At 45.8% G+C, this 17,853-nt stretch overlaps 1 protein-coding gene across 5 annotated transcripts in view; it reads left to right on the top strand.

Annotated features, from left to right (window-relative positions):
- Positions 1–6,356, top strand: part of DCAF5 (DDB1 and CUL4 associated factor 5) — a 102,135-nt gene extending 95,779 nt beyond the window's left edge. For all 5 annotated transcript variants that reach the window (XM_012438185.3, XM_012438184.3, XM_012438187.3 and 2 more), the window contains exon 9: positions 1,658–6,356. In XM_012438185.3, coding sequence (XP_012293608.2) covers positions 1,658–3,412 — 1,755 coding nt within the window. In that variant the 3' untranslated portion in view covers positions 3,413–6,356. The remainder of the gene's footprint in view (positions 1–1,657) is intronic.
- Positions 6,357–17,853: the final 11,497 nt, after the last annotated feature.

Here is a 17,853-nt window from a genome sequence, read left to right as displayed (position 1 = left end):
TCTTTTATTCCCTTAGACATCTGTTTGCAGAGATAGTAATTTATAGCTTAAGCCACATGCTGGAGACCATGTGTAAACCTTCAGATAAATCCTTCATTTTATTCTACTTACTTTATGGTAACTGTAGTCTAGTGTTTATCAAAAGTTGGTCTACCTACTCACTCATCCCTTGAGCAGTTAAAAATCCATGGACTTACTGAGAGTCCATGACTTACTGAATCAGAACCTCTAAGAGTGGGACTCAGGAATCAACATTATAATTGCTCTTCTGGTGATTCTTGTGCAGTCCAAAGTTTGAAAACCAATCCCTTAAAACTTTCCTGAAGTTTTAAGCTGGAGAGGGGAGAACATCTGAGCAACATCTAGAGTTATGGATAGGGAACAAAGTTGAAAGAGGAATGAATCTGAGTTGGGAATTGGTGGAGAGGCTCATCTAGAAGGTTTCTTCAGCCTCTTTGGAACTTGGGGGTCCTCTGTAGAGACACCACCTCCCAGGAATTGCCAAGTAAAGCATGGCAGGAATGGGACTCAGGAGAATTCCCACAGGGAGGTGATGTGCATTTGTCCTCAGATAGCTTTGGGGAAACAAAGTCTTGGTCTTGATGGAGGATGGGGAATGAGGGGCCACTGTTTTCTGTGTTGGATGCCATCTAAAGATAGACACCAGCCTGTCAGGCAAGAAGATTGCCTGGGATTTCATCTGAGTTGCCATGACTACAGGCTGATGTAACTGGGCTGCTCTATGCTGCTGTAAACCAGTCTGGCTGTCAAGTGGAGCTAATCGTTCTCATTTGCGGTGACAGCTTAATTACCTTGCACTTGATTTTGCATAACAGTAAAGCTGAGCCTTTAAGTCAGGCAGACTTGAGTCTGAGTCCTAGCTCTGCTGCCTTTTAGCTATGAGTCCATGTCCCTGACCATGAGTACAGGGCTATTATGAGTGGGGCTGCAGTTACCTGTCCTTGAGGCATGCATGTGTCCTACCTACTCCTATAGCTAACATACTTGTTGGGGAGCAAGCCAGCAGCTCCCTGGTTAAGAGAACCCAGTTTCCTGGGCAACTGATGCCTGTATGTCCAAGAGGGAACTGCAGTGTAGGCAGTTGGCTATTCTTATCAAGCTCCAGTGAGCAATTCCCATTAGTTAAAAATAGGAATGTTGCAGTTGGCCAGAAGTGGAGCTATAGGCTCAGATATTTAATTGCCATAGAGGACTGAGTGCTGGGTCTGTTTTCATTTGGGAAAAGTGCTATCTGTGCACAGCTTCAGTCTTCTGAAAGTCATTAACACCTTGGCCATTCTTCAGGTCATCATCTATCCTCTGGGATTATTATTATAATGTCCAACTACTAATAGATGAAACTAAAAGGGAGGAAGATTCTGGTGGAGAAAGTATGTGATTACCCTGGGCCTAGCGACAGGACTTAGGTGTCTTGACACTAGGCTAATACTGTGCTCTGCATTTCCCCACATCTGATTCTAAATGCCTCAGTTTTCATACACAGCCTACATGATCCTGTCTGGTAAAGAACATATTTTTAAGTTGGTTAGAAAGTCCTAGCTAAATTACAGGGAGCATCTGGGGAAGCTCTGCCTTGGTGTTCTTTATCATCACCAGTTAAAGAATACTTTCCAGTGACTCCTTTTTGCTTTTGCAGATCTGGAGCCCATACAAGCAACCAGGATGTACTGGAGACCTCGATGGTCGGATTGAGGACGATTCCCGCTGCCTCTATACCCATGAAGAGTACATCAGCCTTGTGCTGAACAGTGGGAGTGGCCTGTCGCATGACTACGCCAACCAGTCAGTCCAGGAAGACCCTCGGATGATGGCCTTCTTTGACTCCCTGGTACGCCGAGAGATCGAGGGCTGGAGCTCTGACTCAGACAGTGACCTCAGTGAGAGTACTATCCTCCAACTGCACGCAGGGGTCAGCGAGCGCTCAGGCTACACTGACTCAGAGTCCTCGGCCTCGCTGCCTCGCTCCCCGCCTCCCACAGTAGATGAGTCTGCCGACAGCGCCTTCCACCTGGGGCCCCTGCGGGTCACCACCACAAACGCAGTGGCCTCAACTCCACCAACACCCACGTGTGAGGACGCAGCCTCTCGCCAACAGCGTCTGTCTGCTCTGCGGCGCTACCAAGACAAACGCCTCCTGGCCCTTTCCAATGAGTCCGATTCTGAGGAGAATGTCTGTGAGGTGGAACTAGACACAGATCTCTTTCCCCGGCCACGGTCACCCAGCCCCGAAGATGAATCCAGCAGTTCCAGCAGCTCTAGCAGCTCCGAGGATGAGGAGGAGCTGAATGAACGCCGAGCCTGTACCTGGCAGCGGAATGCCATGCGGCGCCGACAGAAGACAACCCGAGAAGAGAGACCCAGTGCCCCGATCAAGCCCACCAGCACCTACATCGGAGAAGACAACTATGATTACCCCCAGATCAAAGTGGATGACCTTTCCTCCTCCCCCACCTCCTCCCCTGAGCGGAGCACTTCCACTCTAGAGATTCAGCCAAGCCGGGCATCACCAACTTCTGACATAGAATCAGTTGAGCGAAAAATTTATAAAGCTTACAAGTGGCTCCGCTACTCTTATATATCCTACTCAAATAATAAAGATGGAGAGACCTCCCTGGTGACCGGCGAGGCAGATGAAGGGAGAGCAGGAACCAGCCACAAAGACAACCCAGCCCCTTCTTCCAGTAAGGAAGCCTGTCTAAACATAGCAGTGGCCCAGAGGAACCAGGACCTGCCCCCTGAAGGCTGCAGCACAGACACTTTTAAAGAAGAGACTCCTAGAAATCCCAGCAATGGCCCAGGCCATGAGCACAGCAGCCACACTTGGGCAGAGGTGCCAGAGGGTGCCTCTCAGGACACTGGCAATAGCGGCTCTGTAGAGCACTCTTTTGAAACCAAGAAGCTCAATGGAAAGGCCCTGAGCAGTCGGGCTGAGGAGCCGCCTTCTCCTCCTGTCCCCAAGGCATCTGGCTCCACTCTCAACAGTGGGTCTGGCAGCTGTCCCAGGACCCAGTCTGATGACAGTGAGGAGAGGAGCCTCGAAACCATCTGTGCCAACCACAACAATGGACGCTTACACCCTCGTCCCTCTCACCCCCACAATAACGGGCAGAACTTGGGGGAGCTGGAGGCAGTGGCCTACTCTTCCCCTGGACACTCAGACACTGACCGTGATAACTCGTCCCTGACAGGGACACTCCTACACAAAGATTGTTGCGGGTCTGAAATGGCTTGTGAGACCCCCAGTGCTGGAACAAGAGAGGACCCCACTGACACCTCAGCCACCGATAGCAGCAGGGCTGTTCATGGCCACAGTGGCCTCAAAAGGCACCGAATTGAATTGGAAGATACAGATTCAGAGAATTCCTCCTCAGAGAAGAAATTAAAAACATGATAAATACAAAGGGAAAACAAAAAGCTACAAAAGTAGCCTTACCAAAAAAAAAAAAAAAAAAAAAAAATCTGTTTAGTGAATACAGAGGAAAGGAAAAACAAGTATTAAAGGCACATGAAACCAGGGCCTGAAATTTTGTGTCTGATGCTGCTCCCTTCTATCCAACATTCAACAATGGGTCTGAATGTCTAGCTGGCCGTTGGCTTGTGCTATGTTAAGAAAGGGAAAAAAAACCAACCCAAGTGACTCCTTTCTAGTGAGACGTGAGCATAGTGTGCTGCGCAAGGCTCTGTGGAAGTAAATCCTTGTTGAGACGTTCAACTTGTTCTTGTGTACGCACACTGGCACGTGTGAGGTCATTGTCTCATAAGACCTTTCTTTTAGTTCTCCATCAGAAAGGACCTATGAATTTGTACTTTTTGCCATCTCACCCTGTTTACATGCCATAGGTGTTCTGGTCTGGAAGATGGGTGCCTGTTAATTCAGGTTGTGCTGCCAGTGAGTTGTAGATTTATGCTGGAAGAATGGAGATGGAAACAGGCCTTCAGCCCATTGGCTGTGCTGTAGAGGAAAGCATGGTTCCTTTCTTAAAGAAATCTTCCATGTTTTCTCTAAGTAACACTTCTTTATTGAGCATTTAATGTGGACATGCTAAAAAAAGAAAGCATTTTTAATGCTAATGAGTTTAGCACTTAAGATTGGATTCAAGAGAATATAGATTCCTGATAAATTTCACTGTTTGCAAATTGAGCAATGCTGCAACATGTACTGTATGAAGGCCATAAAATAGAACTAGTCATGGATAACAGACTTTAACCAGTTAGGTGCTAGATCCTAAGAGGCACTCACAAGGCCAGCAGGTGCTTCCTTGGCTCCCGTGATGGATCGAAGCATAGTGAAAGAAGGGCAAAGACAGCTCTCCAGAGCTTTGTGCTCAGACTACTAAAATAGTTGTTATAGGTGTGTTAATGAAAAGCTTAGTGAGGAGCAGAATGTGGTACTATATTCATTTAACTCAACCCAGAACTGTTGGTCAGAATTGGTGGGACCGGCCTCTTCCCTCAGACTTGCAGTTGATAGAAGCTCTGATGTTCTGACTAGACTTCACAGAGCAGTAGGCATCTCAAGGTAACAAATTCTTATTGAGTAGGTCTATTAGGAGTCAGTCAGTGTGGGGGAGGAGTCTCCGGCTTACGACTCCTGGTTCCCATGAGTCTTAAGTCTTCTGGTTCCCACAAGAGACTCAGTTTTATTGAGGTAGATACAGGTTTCAAAGGGAAAAGACCAACAGATTTTCAGTGTTGCAGTCACTCGGTTATCTATGAAGGGTTGTGCAAAACAGGAAGATCTAGGAATAACTAGGTATCTTGTTGGCATAAATATTATGAAAAGGCAGAATACTGGCAAGAAATGAGGAAGAAGAGAGAGAAGAACAATATGACTTTCTTGAGTGCAAAGGTGCTAGACAACTAGGAGCCCAGCTGGGATTGGTGGAGGGAGGGCCAAATGCTGACTAGTGTGGCCTCACTTCCCCAGCCTTCCTTTTAGAGGAAGGCCTGCCCTGCTGGAAGGCCTGCCAAGGGGAGGCTGCCTATGAAGGCAGAAGACATGGATGAATTCAGGCACTGGGGGTGGGGGGGGTTAATTTATAAACGCAAGGTGGTTAGTTTAAGCCAGAAGGAGATACCATCCTGATAAGCTCTGTGAAAGAAAAGATGTGCCTGGTGTGTGTGCTGCGGCTGGGTATGAAAACACTGAGAAGGAGAAGGAGTGTGTGTAGTAGCATGGGGGTGTGTACAACTTAACACCTGGACTCTTACTGGGGGAGTGAGAAAGTGATTCTGTAACCAACATTAGAATTACTTCGGATTTGTAATCAAAATGGTTCTATGATTTGTCTTTGACTATTTACAGATAATTGTAAATGCTGGTTTTATAAGCCCAAGTCATTTTACATTTGCTTTTCCAAAATGTATTAAATTGGAATTTTTTAATCCTTTATATACAAAAAAAAAAGATACTATCACTCAGTGTGTGTTTCTCTTCCCCTTCTTAGTCAGCACACCAGTCCTTTCTTTTATTCTATTTTATTTTAATCAGCACATAGCCTCTTCTGACTTCTCTAAGGACAATCCGCATATCTTCTTGGAGAAAAGTAGTTAAAGTTCCCTTGTGAACTAGCTACTTGGTAGTTACAATTCCCAAATGCAGAACTTGGTCTTTTCATGTTAAAAGCCTTAATCTCATTTGGGTACTCGAAAGAGAAGTCAGAGTTCATTCTGGTTAACTTTAGAAGCCAAGAAAGATCATTTTTAGCAAGAATGCCTTCCATCCTTGGCAGAGGCTTCCCAGCATCCTCGGCTTAGCTCATCAGGTGATAGGCCCCGTAAGACACACACAGGAGCAGGGTGAGAAATGCTTGCTTTAGAGCTGCTCCACCCTCATTTCCAGAGATTCTGTGTCTATGGTTGCGGGTCTGGAAACCTGGCAGAAATCACTTCTAGAGAAACTTTGCCTAAACTCTTAATAGAATTGAGGCCCCAACTTTGATGGCTCATTTAATACCTAATTTCTTCCATAATAGATATTTTTACTAGCAGGACAGATGGCACTGATTAGATAAGGAACTATTTGTAAGTGCCTGTTATGTCTTTTTTCCTGCATCCTGTACATAAAGTTTTAAGTGGCAGGTCCAGATACGTAAAATCATTTCTATTTTCCAGCTGGTTTTGTTAATGATTCTCTAGGATAGCAGGTAAATGAGTTAAATAAGTTGTTGGCTTGGGGCAAGTGAAGTTTGCAACTATGCTTGATTTAATAAGCTGAGAGTCTCTTGTTTGTCTGTCAAGGTGCCTTCCTCTGCTGAAGCCTTACCTCCTTCTCACCCAGCAACGGTTAACTCTCCTCTTGTGTATATGCAAATAAACCTGTTATTCACTTCTCACGTCTTCCTCTTCTCTTCCAGGGAAGACCTGGTTGCTTAGACACCTCTCCTTTATTTCTTTTCTGTTTTAATTCTTGCCTAGGTGGAAGCTTGATTGAAAGAAATATTGAGAACTAGAAGAAAAACTGCCGTATTCCACATCCATGACAATGGTCATTGTCACTTTTAGGTATTGGGACAAAGGTCACATCTGGACAACAAAATGCAGGGTAGGAGGAAGTATTTATTTGGTTTCCTTTACCAGGTTTAAAGGGACTTAGGATAGCGAGACGCTGGAACTGACACTTTTATGAGTTTGAACTGAGGGAACAATGCAGTGAAACGACATTACAAACAGCTCCCAAAGAAATATATTCTGATGTTGCCAAATACCAAATTGCATTTCCTGCCTTGCCCCAGGCATGCACTGCAAACTTTTTTCTAAAAAAAAAAAAAGCAAAACTCATATCTCTTGCCTGTAAAGCTGCCTGCTACAGTTAACTGAAAAATTCTTGGTGTCAGGAAAACAGACATGTCCAAAGGAAGACTGTCCTTCCCCCATGACCTAAGCAAGGCAACATGCCACAATCGAAACACCAAGGTGAAGTAAGGCTCAGTGAGTCCCAGCCTTGCCTACAGCAGCAGCAGGATGGTGGTTTTGAACAAACCGTGTGGTTCTCAGGTGGGATATTCCGGTTTGAGTGCTCATTTGTCCTTGAGCACTCATACTGGAATGCAATTACATGAATTCAAAAATTTCTCAAATAATGATGCTTCTCACATGCAATAGTGCATTGAAAACCTGTCTCCATCCTAATTGCATTTCATTGTTAGAACAATGGTGGTAAGATGCTTCTCAGAATGGAGGCTTAGAGGCAAAGCTAAACTTCCCTGGCCCCTGGACTAACATGGCCCAGATAAGCAAGAGGAGTTACTGTCTTCAGTTCACAACAGGATTTACTCGAATGTGCAGAGGATCCAGCAGTGCTTATCTGCAAGACAGTCACGTTGTAAGGAAATGGGATATCTAAAGTTTCAAATACTGAAGTTGGGAACTGACTCCTTTGGTCTAATGGCCCAAAGCCATAAGCTTGTGGAATATTCCATCCCAAGGACAGAATGCTAGCTTAGAAGCTAACCTGCCTTTGTTAGTTCCCATACTAAAGATAGGAAAGACAGTAAAACACTAAGATATCCAAGGGCTCACCCAGACTCTTTAGGCATAAGAGAAGTGTTTGTTGTCTAGGGAACCTGGGAGTGAAAACAATGGGGAAAGGGGATTAAGAAGACTACAGGGGAAGAAATAAAGTGCTAGATGGGTCCAATAACTTCCTGGATCCACAGAACTATCATTTAATGTGCCATGGGACTGGCCTCTAAAACACTTGGTCATCAAGATTCTCTAACCAAAATCCTCCAGTACATGTACTTCTTGACTTATGATGGGGTTATGTCTGATAAACCCATCATAAATTGAAAATGTTGTAAGTCAAAAATGCACTTAGGCCAGGCATAGTAGTTCACACCTGTAATCCTGGCACTTTGGAAGGCCAGGGCGGGCGGATTGCTTGAGCTCAGGAGTTCGAGACCAACCTGGGCAATATGGCAAAATTCCATCTCTTCAAAAAATAAAAAGAATAGCCAGAAGTGGTGGTACACACCTGTAGTGCCAGCTGCTTGGGAGGCTAAGGTGGGAGAATCACCTGAGCCTGGGGAGGTGAAGACTGCTGTGAGCTGCGATTGCGCCAAGGCACTCCAACCTGGGTAACAGAGTAAGACCCTGTCTCAAAAAAAATTATTTTTGATGCCTTTAAAACACCTAACCCTACTGGTGGCTCATGCCTATAATTCCAGCACTTTGGGAGGCCAAAGCAGATGGATCCCTTGAGGCAAGGAGTTCAAAACCAGACTGGCCAACATGGCAAAACTGGTCTCTGCTGAAAACACAAATATTAGCTGGGCATGTTGATGCATGCCTGTAATCCCAGCTACTTGGGAGGCTAAGGCACAAGAATCACTTGAACCTGGGTGGCAGAGGTTGCAGTGAGCCGATATAGTGCCACTGCACTCTAGCCTGGGCAATAGAGTGAGACTGTCTCAAAAAAAAAAAAGCACCTAACCTACTGAACGTCATAGCTTAGCCTAGCCTACATGAAACATGCTAAGAACACCTAGCCTACAGCTGGGCAAAATCACCTGGCAACACAGTACACTACAGAGTATTGGTGGTTTACCCTTGTGATCATGTGGCTGGCTGGGAGCTGAAACTTGCTGCCACAGCCCAGCATCAGGAGCAAGTATCTTAATGCACATGTGGCTAGCCTGGGAAAAGATCAAAATTTGAAATACTGTTTCTACTGAATGCATATCACTTTCACACCATGATAAAGTCAAAAAATTGGGTCATGAATCATGGACTATATAATAACGATAGAAGTCAAAAAATGCAGGATTGAGGCCAGGTGATCGTGCCTGTAATCCAAGCACTTTAGGAGGCCGAGGTGGGCGGATCACCTGAAGCAGTCTGGGTAACATGGTGAAACCCTGTCTCTACAAAAATTAGCTGGATGTGGTGGCACATGCCTGTAATCCCAACTACTCAAGAGGCTGAAGCACAAGAATCGCTTGAACCCGGGAGGTGGAAGTTGCAGTGAGCCAAGATCGTGCCACTGCACTCTACCTGGGTGACAGAGTGAGACTCCGTCTCAAAAAGAGGGAAAAAAAATGCAGGATTGGTTTGGGAGAAATTCTCTTTGCAGACCTCTTTGCTAGAATGCATAAATACCATTAAAAAAAGGGTTGTATTATAACCCTAACACCAGCATTATGTGCTTAAACATGCTCCTAAAACAGTAGAATGTGTAGTTGTTGGTGACTGGCATAGGCTTTCATAGGGTAACATACATCCTACCTGCTTGCCTATTCCTAGACTCATTAGTGACAATATTCTTTTTTTTGAATATTGTCACTACCACTTTCTTTTTTTTTCTTTTTGTAACTTACCTTATTTCCGTTTCTCAGGTCAGTTTTTTCTCTTATCTCTCCAAGACCTCACCTTGAATAGTTAAGGCTAACTTCTGTTCCTTTCTCTTCCTCCCTAAGAGAGACCTGTTCCTTTCTCTTCCTCCCTAAGAGAGACCTGTGAATGAGGTGGAAATAGCATTTAATTAGCAAGAGAAATGGATTCTATACAGGTTCTCCCATGGAGTTGATGCATGAGACTTGGGCAAGTCACTCAGCCTCTTGGGAACTGTGAAACAAATCCTTCTCAACTCAATCTAACTCCTTCTAGTCCAGCTCCTCTATGTGTCCCTCCCAGGGATCAGAGGGCTCTCTGGATCTCACTCTGATGAGCTCTCATTCTTAAGACATCTCTGTAGTGCCCACCAGAACCAGTGAACCAAGATCTTTGGCAAGTGTACAGCTGCTCAGAGCCTCAAGCCTTACCTCTGTAAAATGGGTTCAACACATTGTCAAGAGATCAAATGAGCATATATGTATATATATGCTATATATATGTTACATAATAACATACACACTATGACATATAGAATAATATGTAATGATTGTGTAATAATTATATAGTATATATAAGCTATATATTCATAGCTTGGAACAATGCCTGTTGTTTAGAAAGCACTGAAATGTTTGCTATCAGTGCATTCTCTCTTTTTTGCCTTCATTGCTTGTTGATACCAGTGTGCACACCATGTAGACGACTTTTTTGGATGGGGTTTGCTGATAAAGTAAGTTCTCCTTCCGAGAAAGAATATACTGTACCTCAGTAAGTCTGAATCTGAAAACACAAGAAAAGAGTAAATTATTCCCATTATAGTGGACCTGACTAAAGCAGAGTTTGGGGCCTTGGACACTGCCTCTGACGTGGGGAGCCAACTGTCTAGAGGCTCCATCTGAAAGCTGGGAGCTTAAAACAAAGCCAGGCCTGGCTGACAGAGGCCTCACAGCTCTTTGCTTATCATGACCCTTAACCATGAGTGCCTGACCTCGTGACAAATGACAGCCTCACTGATTCCTAGAATTTGGTGCCAGCTCTCCACTTTCTGCAAGTCTGCAGGGGTTGGGGTGAGTATTGGCAGATTATATTAAACTACAGTCTGAATATGGTGGTGCTGAAGATGACAGGCCTTGGGAGCTGGGACAGCAAACTTCTCTCCGGCCTTCAGAGCTAAAAGTTTCCTATCTGGCGTTGGGCCAGCCCTAAGAGAATCAGGAAAGAGGCAAGCCATGGAAATGCTCTGCGTCTGTGCCAAAGAAAAGTTTTGACCAGAGTTTTCCATGCAGGATTGGTGTGTGGGTGTGCATGCACACCCATGCATTTGGTAACATCTGATTCAAGAAGAAGACAAACCCTAAAACAAAAACAGAGAAGTCTAACTAGGCCAAGGAAAAGGAGGGTCAGAGTGCAATCCTGGCTCACTGAACCCTCAGGACGGATCTAGATAGAGCAGGGACCCCACGAGCGCATGCACGGCACTTGGAGAGGCAGAGCTATGAGAGAGGAACGTTTGAATTGCTGTTGGAAAAGAGGCAATGGAATTATACTTAGGGAAAAACGCTTTTCAAATAAGACACATCTGCCAGAAGAGAAGCCAGAGCAAAGGTGGGAGATGGGGAGGGCAGAGAAGAGTCCAGGCTGAAATAAGCATTTCTGAGCTTGTCCTGAAGGAGAGGGCGTAGTTAGTGGCCTCATCCAGTTCGGCTCCCTCATTGTAGAGGTTGAGAGGCAAGGCCAGTTAGAGGCTGGGCTTGGCCTTTGAGGCTATGCTCTCCGCGCGTCTTGCTGCTTCCTTCACCAAGATGTGGTTCTTGTCTGGGGAAGTGCTTACCTTGACCTCCCCATCCTCACTCAGCATGACTCCAGTAGGGACTCTGAAGACAACATGCAGCAGTAGCAAGGAATTGAATATGACCTGTGAGGAGGTAGGGTGAGGGTGGAGCCTTTGGCAAAGGAAAAAACAGGGTCAGCTGCGCTTGGATCACCCTCACCCCTAGAAAATCATCACTCAGACTAACATGTGACTTGTGCCCCTCACTTAGCAACTCCAACCACTCCCGGGTTGTTGAATGCTGTCCTGGTGTTTCAACCCCCTGGAGATGTAAATGAATCCCTTGGATGACTTTTACGGAAGAGCAATAAACATGTTGGGGTACTGGAAGAAAAGAAAAGGGACCCAAGGTGGGAGCTGAATCATTAGGTTTTAGGTATGCAGAGGCTTTAGAATGGGAGAAGACCTTTCAAGTTGTAAGCGCCCAAGGGCCAGAAGAGGAAAGGACCAATTTTAAATGGAATATGCCCAGTTGCAGGCCCAAGAAGACTGGCTCAAATTGCTGTTCTCTTTTTGCTTGTTGGGCCTGGTAAGGTCTTTTTCCTAAACTAGCTGTGATAAGCAGCTTATAGCTCATATCCTGTTATCTTTATCCTAGTTTTAAACATCCCTGCTCAAAGCAAACTCAAGCACTTCGTTTCTCAAGCAGCTGCCTAGGTTGGAATTCTATGGGCTGGAGCTGCCAAGTTTAGCCTCAGTGGGGAAAGCTGGTCAGCGCCAATAGGTGGAACAGCTGGCCCAGACTGTCTCATTCCAGGTCTGGCTGACTGTGGGGGCGAGAGTTGGCACAAAGATGAATTTGTCCTTCTGCTCAGGCTGGTGTCCAAATCCTCCAACTCCCCCAGCTTGTCCTTCTTTGAAGAGACCCAAGGAGACGTCCCAGGCTTGGGGCCTTGCTGAACCAGGGTGTGTGGCGTATTTCTCATGAGGCTGGCTGAGTCAGCAGTTACATTTGGTCTACGGACTCTCCCTTCCCTCTCCTGACTTGGGGTCCAGTAGGCAACCTCACTTCCCTGCTGAGACCAGCAGGCATACCTGAGGGATCCCTGAGGTGTAGGAGTATGGACCCTCTGTCTGCTACAGGCTACACTGTTTCTGCCCCTTCATCCCTTGCGTTAATATGGATGGCTTGAAGAATTCAGGAAAAGGTGAGTTCTTGGATTTCACTCTGAAGGAAAGAGTTGGCTGGACTGATTCTAACGCTGGTGCACTAGGGAGAAGGGGAGCCAGGAGGAAGGCTGGGGGCCCTGAAAAGGTGGAGGACCAACGGCGAGACCCAAGGTGCCTTTAGGGTCTCCTTGGAAAAGAAGCCAAATTTATTGGATAAACTGGAATTGCCAGGGCAGCAGGTCTAAGAGGCCAAGCTAGGTCTTCATTCAAGAGGATTAACTCATTTGTGTCAAATCAGATAATGTAGACTCTCTGTTCTAATTGGAATTGACTCTTGTGATTGCTAATCCAGTAATAGATCAAGGACTCTGCACTTCAACTGTGGGTGCCTACAGGGCCAGGGACAAGTCCTTGATAGGCAGAAGGAAGATCTCTTGGCCAGGCACTTACCACAAGCACCTGACCTCGTGGCAGGTGACAGCCTCTTCGATTCCTGGAATTCCTAGTGGCAGGTCCCAACTTTCCTCAAGCTCCAGGGTTCCCACCTTCAATGTTTAGAATAACAGGAAGCTCTAACATGATCTATAGGCACCAAGGACAAGGCTGCTCTGTGCTTCTGCAGTCTGTAGAGGCCTGTTGCTAACACACTGTGGCCCACAGGAATGGGGCCTTCTCACCTGTGTGCCACCATCCTGCAAAGCTCCATCCAGTGGAGCAGCCAGTCCAGGAAAGGGAGGTCCTTGAGCCCTGCATCTCTCCTTCCCTTCATTCACTCCCTGCTGCCCATGCTGAGGACACTGGGCCCTCCTGGAAGGCTTGCATGCTCCCCTGCCCGGCCGCCCTCTTTCACCTCTTCCCCTCAGGCCAACTAGCCCCAAACAGCAGGAGCAAGAGCCCAGGTTGTTGCAAAGCTGGGATGGAGGGAAAACCTGAGCCCAGCACACATCCCTGGACCCTTGCTGAGCCCACAGTTAGAGGGTCTTCCTTCTCAGTCCCCATTATGACTTTCAGGGTCAGGAAGGGTTCAGCTGCCCAGTTTCCCAGACTGCTGCAAACATACTCCCCTGATAAAGCATTGTGGGGGTGCGGGTGCCACACTCTGCCAGGGGCAGTAGGATCAAAGGGCAGGAATGAGCAGTGTCTTCCCATCATCCCTGCTTTCTCGTGACCTAATGAGCTTATTCCGTCTCTAAACTGACTCCCTGAGCCCTGAGTCCCTTCCTGGTGCCAAGAAATCTCCTCCCCTTATGCTCTGAGTCACAGCTCAGTCGTCTTAAAAGAGCAGAAGTAGGAAGTCGGGGAAAGACGAGGGCCTCACTGGGGTGGGAAGCAGGGGTCCCGGATAGCATGTGGTAGTAGGAAGAATGTGATGTTTAAAGGCAGAGAGACTTCGGGTAAACTCTCTGCTTTGTGACACGGGCCCAGTCACTTACCTCTTCTGAACCTGAATTTCTTCATACACAAAGTTGCGACAATGCCTACCTTGCAATGCTCTCCTGTGGATAAGTGAAAACATGCACAAAGCACCTAGCACAATGCCCAGTAGGAACTGAGTAGAAAGAGCTGCTGCTATTGTCATCATAGTCTTTTTTCAGGTCCAATGACTTGTTGACTTTGCCCCACTGCCATGATACTGCTCTTAAGCAAAATGTTGGGGACAAATAGAGGTAGAAAGTCCTGGTGACTTCTCCAAAAATGTCAGCTCTTCCTCCCTCTCTGCATTTATGAGAACATAAATGGAAATGAAGCTCAGTACTGTGAAATTCAGGGTTCCTTTTTGCCCTCAATACTTCCGAATAAAGCTAGCCACAGGAGCCACTCCACAGTGCTGGGATTCGAAAACCAGAAGATGGTGAGGGGAACGGAGCGGCAGCAGCTGGAGGGAGCCCAAGGCACTCCCAGCCCTGTTTCCCTTTCCAGCTGCCAGCCAGGCCCTCACAGTGACCTGCTGAGACTGTCCCAACACTGCCCAATTCACTCTCACCTCTAGCCTGTCGAGCAGGAGTATGGGTTTCACTTTAAGAAAAGCCAATTATGAGAAATCCAAACTTAGGAAACCAAAATGAGGACAAAGGGATTCACATGACATACAAACGAGTTCTTTGCAAAAGACTTCTGATGATGCCCATCTGTCATGTAAAAAGAGGCACCCTTGGGTGTAGGGATCTAGGGTAAACTCTGAGTGAGTCCTTTAAAAAGAAACCACTTCTCTTCAATAGACTCACAGTGATGTGATAATCCGAAGGTTTGCTGGAGTGATTGATTGTCCCCAAATATAGGAACTTTCCACAGGGAAGAAATGTCTCAGGCTCTTCTGTTTATGAGGATTTTATTTTCTCTAGGAAACAACCAGAAGTCCGAGGTAAAAATTCCTAGCTAATCATTTGAATTCTCCCTCTCCTTTCCTCTCCTTGGTGATCCTGGGTGCCGGGAAGGGTTTTAGGAACCAATTATTTCCCAGCATCTCCTCCCCGGTCATAAGACACAGAAATGGTCATTACAGGTCAAAGGGCTTTGCACCCTAAGAACAAAGGAAAGTTCTTGGAAAGTAGTTTCCCTTTAAAATCTTTATCCATAAGGGATAAAGAACAGCCTCACTTCACGAGACCAGAATGTTTAAAGGGAATCAGTGCTCTAGAAACAGCAAAGCGATGTGAGGCAAATAAAAAGAGGAGTCACCTCTATCTTTCAGTAGGCACCGTGCACCTCGGCACTGATGTCCTGAAGCTTTGCCAACCTGGATGGTGAATGCATTTCAGCTATTATTTCTGCGTGATAAAACACAAGAAAACAACAATTCCATCTCCTCCACGTGTCCCTAATCTTGTTGCCAGCTGGCAGGGGAACGACTATCCATAATCCAGCACAACTCAAAGTAAGTATCCACTCCTGAACATAAGTTCTAGACATGCTCCCCCAGGTCTTGAAGGGGACATATGCCGGGATGGCCATTGAGGGTTGGTGTGTGGTGGCAGGGAGCTGGGGGAAATGAGGCATTCACCCCTGTGGGAGTGGATGTGCTCACGTGCTAGCAGCCCACCCACTGGGGCCATGGGGCTAGAAGTGATGGATCAGGAGTACTCACGACAACATGGGTGGATCCTAAAAACACCGTGTTGAGTCGAGAGAGTAAGAATAATAGAGAAAACACAATAGCATGTATGTGAAATGTAAGATGCACACAGGCAAAAGTCAGAAAGGAAGCAATTATATTCTTATACTCACGCTGTTGATAACAAACTTATGTTCAATTAGCAGAATACCAAAGGCCCTGAATGTCCCTTCCAACTCCCATTGTGAGAAAAGCCTCCACCACAGTCTAGCTGTGAGTGTCTTTAGGCAGAGGAGGAAGTGGTCTGGTAGCTGGTAGCTAGCGGAGGCAGCCAGTCAGTCCTCCCCTGGAGTCAGCTTTGAGTCAGTTTCAGGAAGCCCTTGGCCAGTGCTGGATGTTCAAGCCTAAAGGGCCAGGCTTCAGGCAGAAAAATTTTATGGCATTTTTCATAAATGCCATAAAATGAAGATATACTCTACACACACTAGAGCTGTGACCTATGTGGGGAGGAAAATGAGAGTTGGGAATAGGGAGTTATTTATTATACATAAATAAGAGAAGAGGCTACCACACACAACCTTGTACACTCTGTTCATAGCAGCATTATTCATAATACCAGAACGTGGAAACAACCCAACTGTCCATCAGCTGATGAATGGATAAGCAAAAGGTGGCTTATCTATACAAGGGGATATTATATTTTGCCATAAAAAGGAATGAAGTACTGATGGATGCTACAACATGGAAGAATGCTCACATGAGCATTTGAAAACATTACGCTGGGCAGGCGGGCGTGGTGGCTCACGTCTGTAATCCCAGCACTTTGGGAGGCCAAGGCACGAGAATCACTTGAGGTCAGGAGTTCGAAACCAGCCTGGCCAACATGGTGAAACCCTGTCTCTACTAAAAAAATATATAAAAAAGTTAGCCAGGTATGGTGTTGGGTGCCTGTAATCCCAACTACTTGGGAGGCTGAGGCAGGAGAATTGCTTGAACCCAGGAGGCAGAGGTTGCAGTGAGTAGAGATCACACCACTGTACTCTAGCCAAGCCACAGAGCAAGACTCCATCTAAAAAAAAAGAAAAAAAAGAAAAGAAAAGAAAAGAAAAGAAAAAGAAAACATCATGACCAGCAAAAAGCCAGTCACAAAAGGGCACATATTGTATGATTGCATTCATATGAAATGTCCAGAATAGGCAAATCTATAGAGACAGGAAGTAGATTAGCTTTGCCAAGGGTAAGAGGAGGAATTTAGGGGGAATTTGGAAGTGACTGCTAATATATGGGGTTCTCTTTTTGGGGTGATGAAAATGTTTTCAACTCAGATTGTAGCATTATTATAACAACTACTTAGTAAATAAACTAAAAACCATTGAATTGTACACTTTAGATGAGTAAATTTTATGGTGTATAAGCTATAAATTATATTTCAATAAGGATACTTAAAGCTGGCTGCAGTGGTGTGTGCCTGTTGTCCCAGTTACTCAGGAGGTTAAGGCAGAAGAATTGTGCCTCCTGGGCTTTAGTTTGCGACCAGCCTGAGCAACATAGTGAGATTCCTTCTCTATTAAAAAAAAAAAAATTAAGATGTCTAAAAAGAAAAATCGAGAAGAATGAGATAGGATGCTCACATGAGTTGCCCTTGGGTAATTTTTCTTTGTGCTTCTGGTTTCATATGGGAACTGGGTGAGTTTCACCTACCTTAACCCTGCCCATGGCCATTGCCCTCAAATGGTTCACACTTGCCTCTGGCCCTTCAGGCTTGAACACCCAGCACTGGCCAAGGGCTTCCTGAAACTGACTCAAAGCTGACTCCAGGGGAGGACTGACTGACGGCTTCTGCTAGCTACCAGCTACCAGACCACTTCCTCCTCTGCCTAAAGACACTCACAGCTAGACTGTGGTGGAGGCTTTTCTCACAATGGGAGTTGGAAGGGACATTCAGGGCCTTCGGTATTCTGCTAACTGAACATAAGTTTGTTATCAATAGTGTGAGTATAAGAAGATAATTGTTTCCTTTCTGACTTGGCCAGTACACTAGCTGTGACTTTATTTTTGAGACAGAGTTTGCTATGTTGCCCAGCCTGGAGTGCAATGGCTATTAACAGATGTGATCATGGCTCATTACAGTCTTGAACTCCTGGGCTAAAGTGATCCTCCTACCCCAGCCTCCCAAGTTGCTGGGACTATAGGCATATACCACTGAACCTGGCTAGCTTCAGTGACTTTAAAATTCTACCTAACTTCTCTGAGCCTCAATTTCTCTCTCTGGAAAGTAGGCACAAAATTAACTAGAGCAGTTCAGGATAGTAAATGAAGTAATATACATGAACACACCTAGCAGTGTATCTAACTCATAGATGGTACCTGGTAGGTGTTTGCTGAATCTACCTGTTCAAAACCTAAGCTGCTCCTCCTAACAGACAACTAAAAAATATCAATGTAATCTTGAGTTTGGGAAAATTGGTAGAAGGGTCCAGATAATGGGAAGTAAATTCTTCATCTTAAA

This window comes from Aotus nancymaae, unplaced genomic scaffold (genome assembly GCF_030222135.1).
Source record: "Aotus nancymaae isolate 86718 unplaced genomic scaffold, 86718_ANA_hifiasm-v0.15.2.pri h1tg000011l, whole genome shotgun sequence".
Taxonomy (NCBI): Eukaryota; Metazoa; Chordata; class Mammalia; order Primates; family Aotidae; genus Aotus; species Aotus nancymaae.
This window is presented reverse-complemented; position numbering and strand designations above follow the sequence as displayed.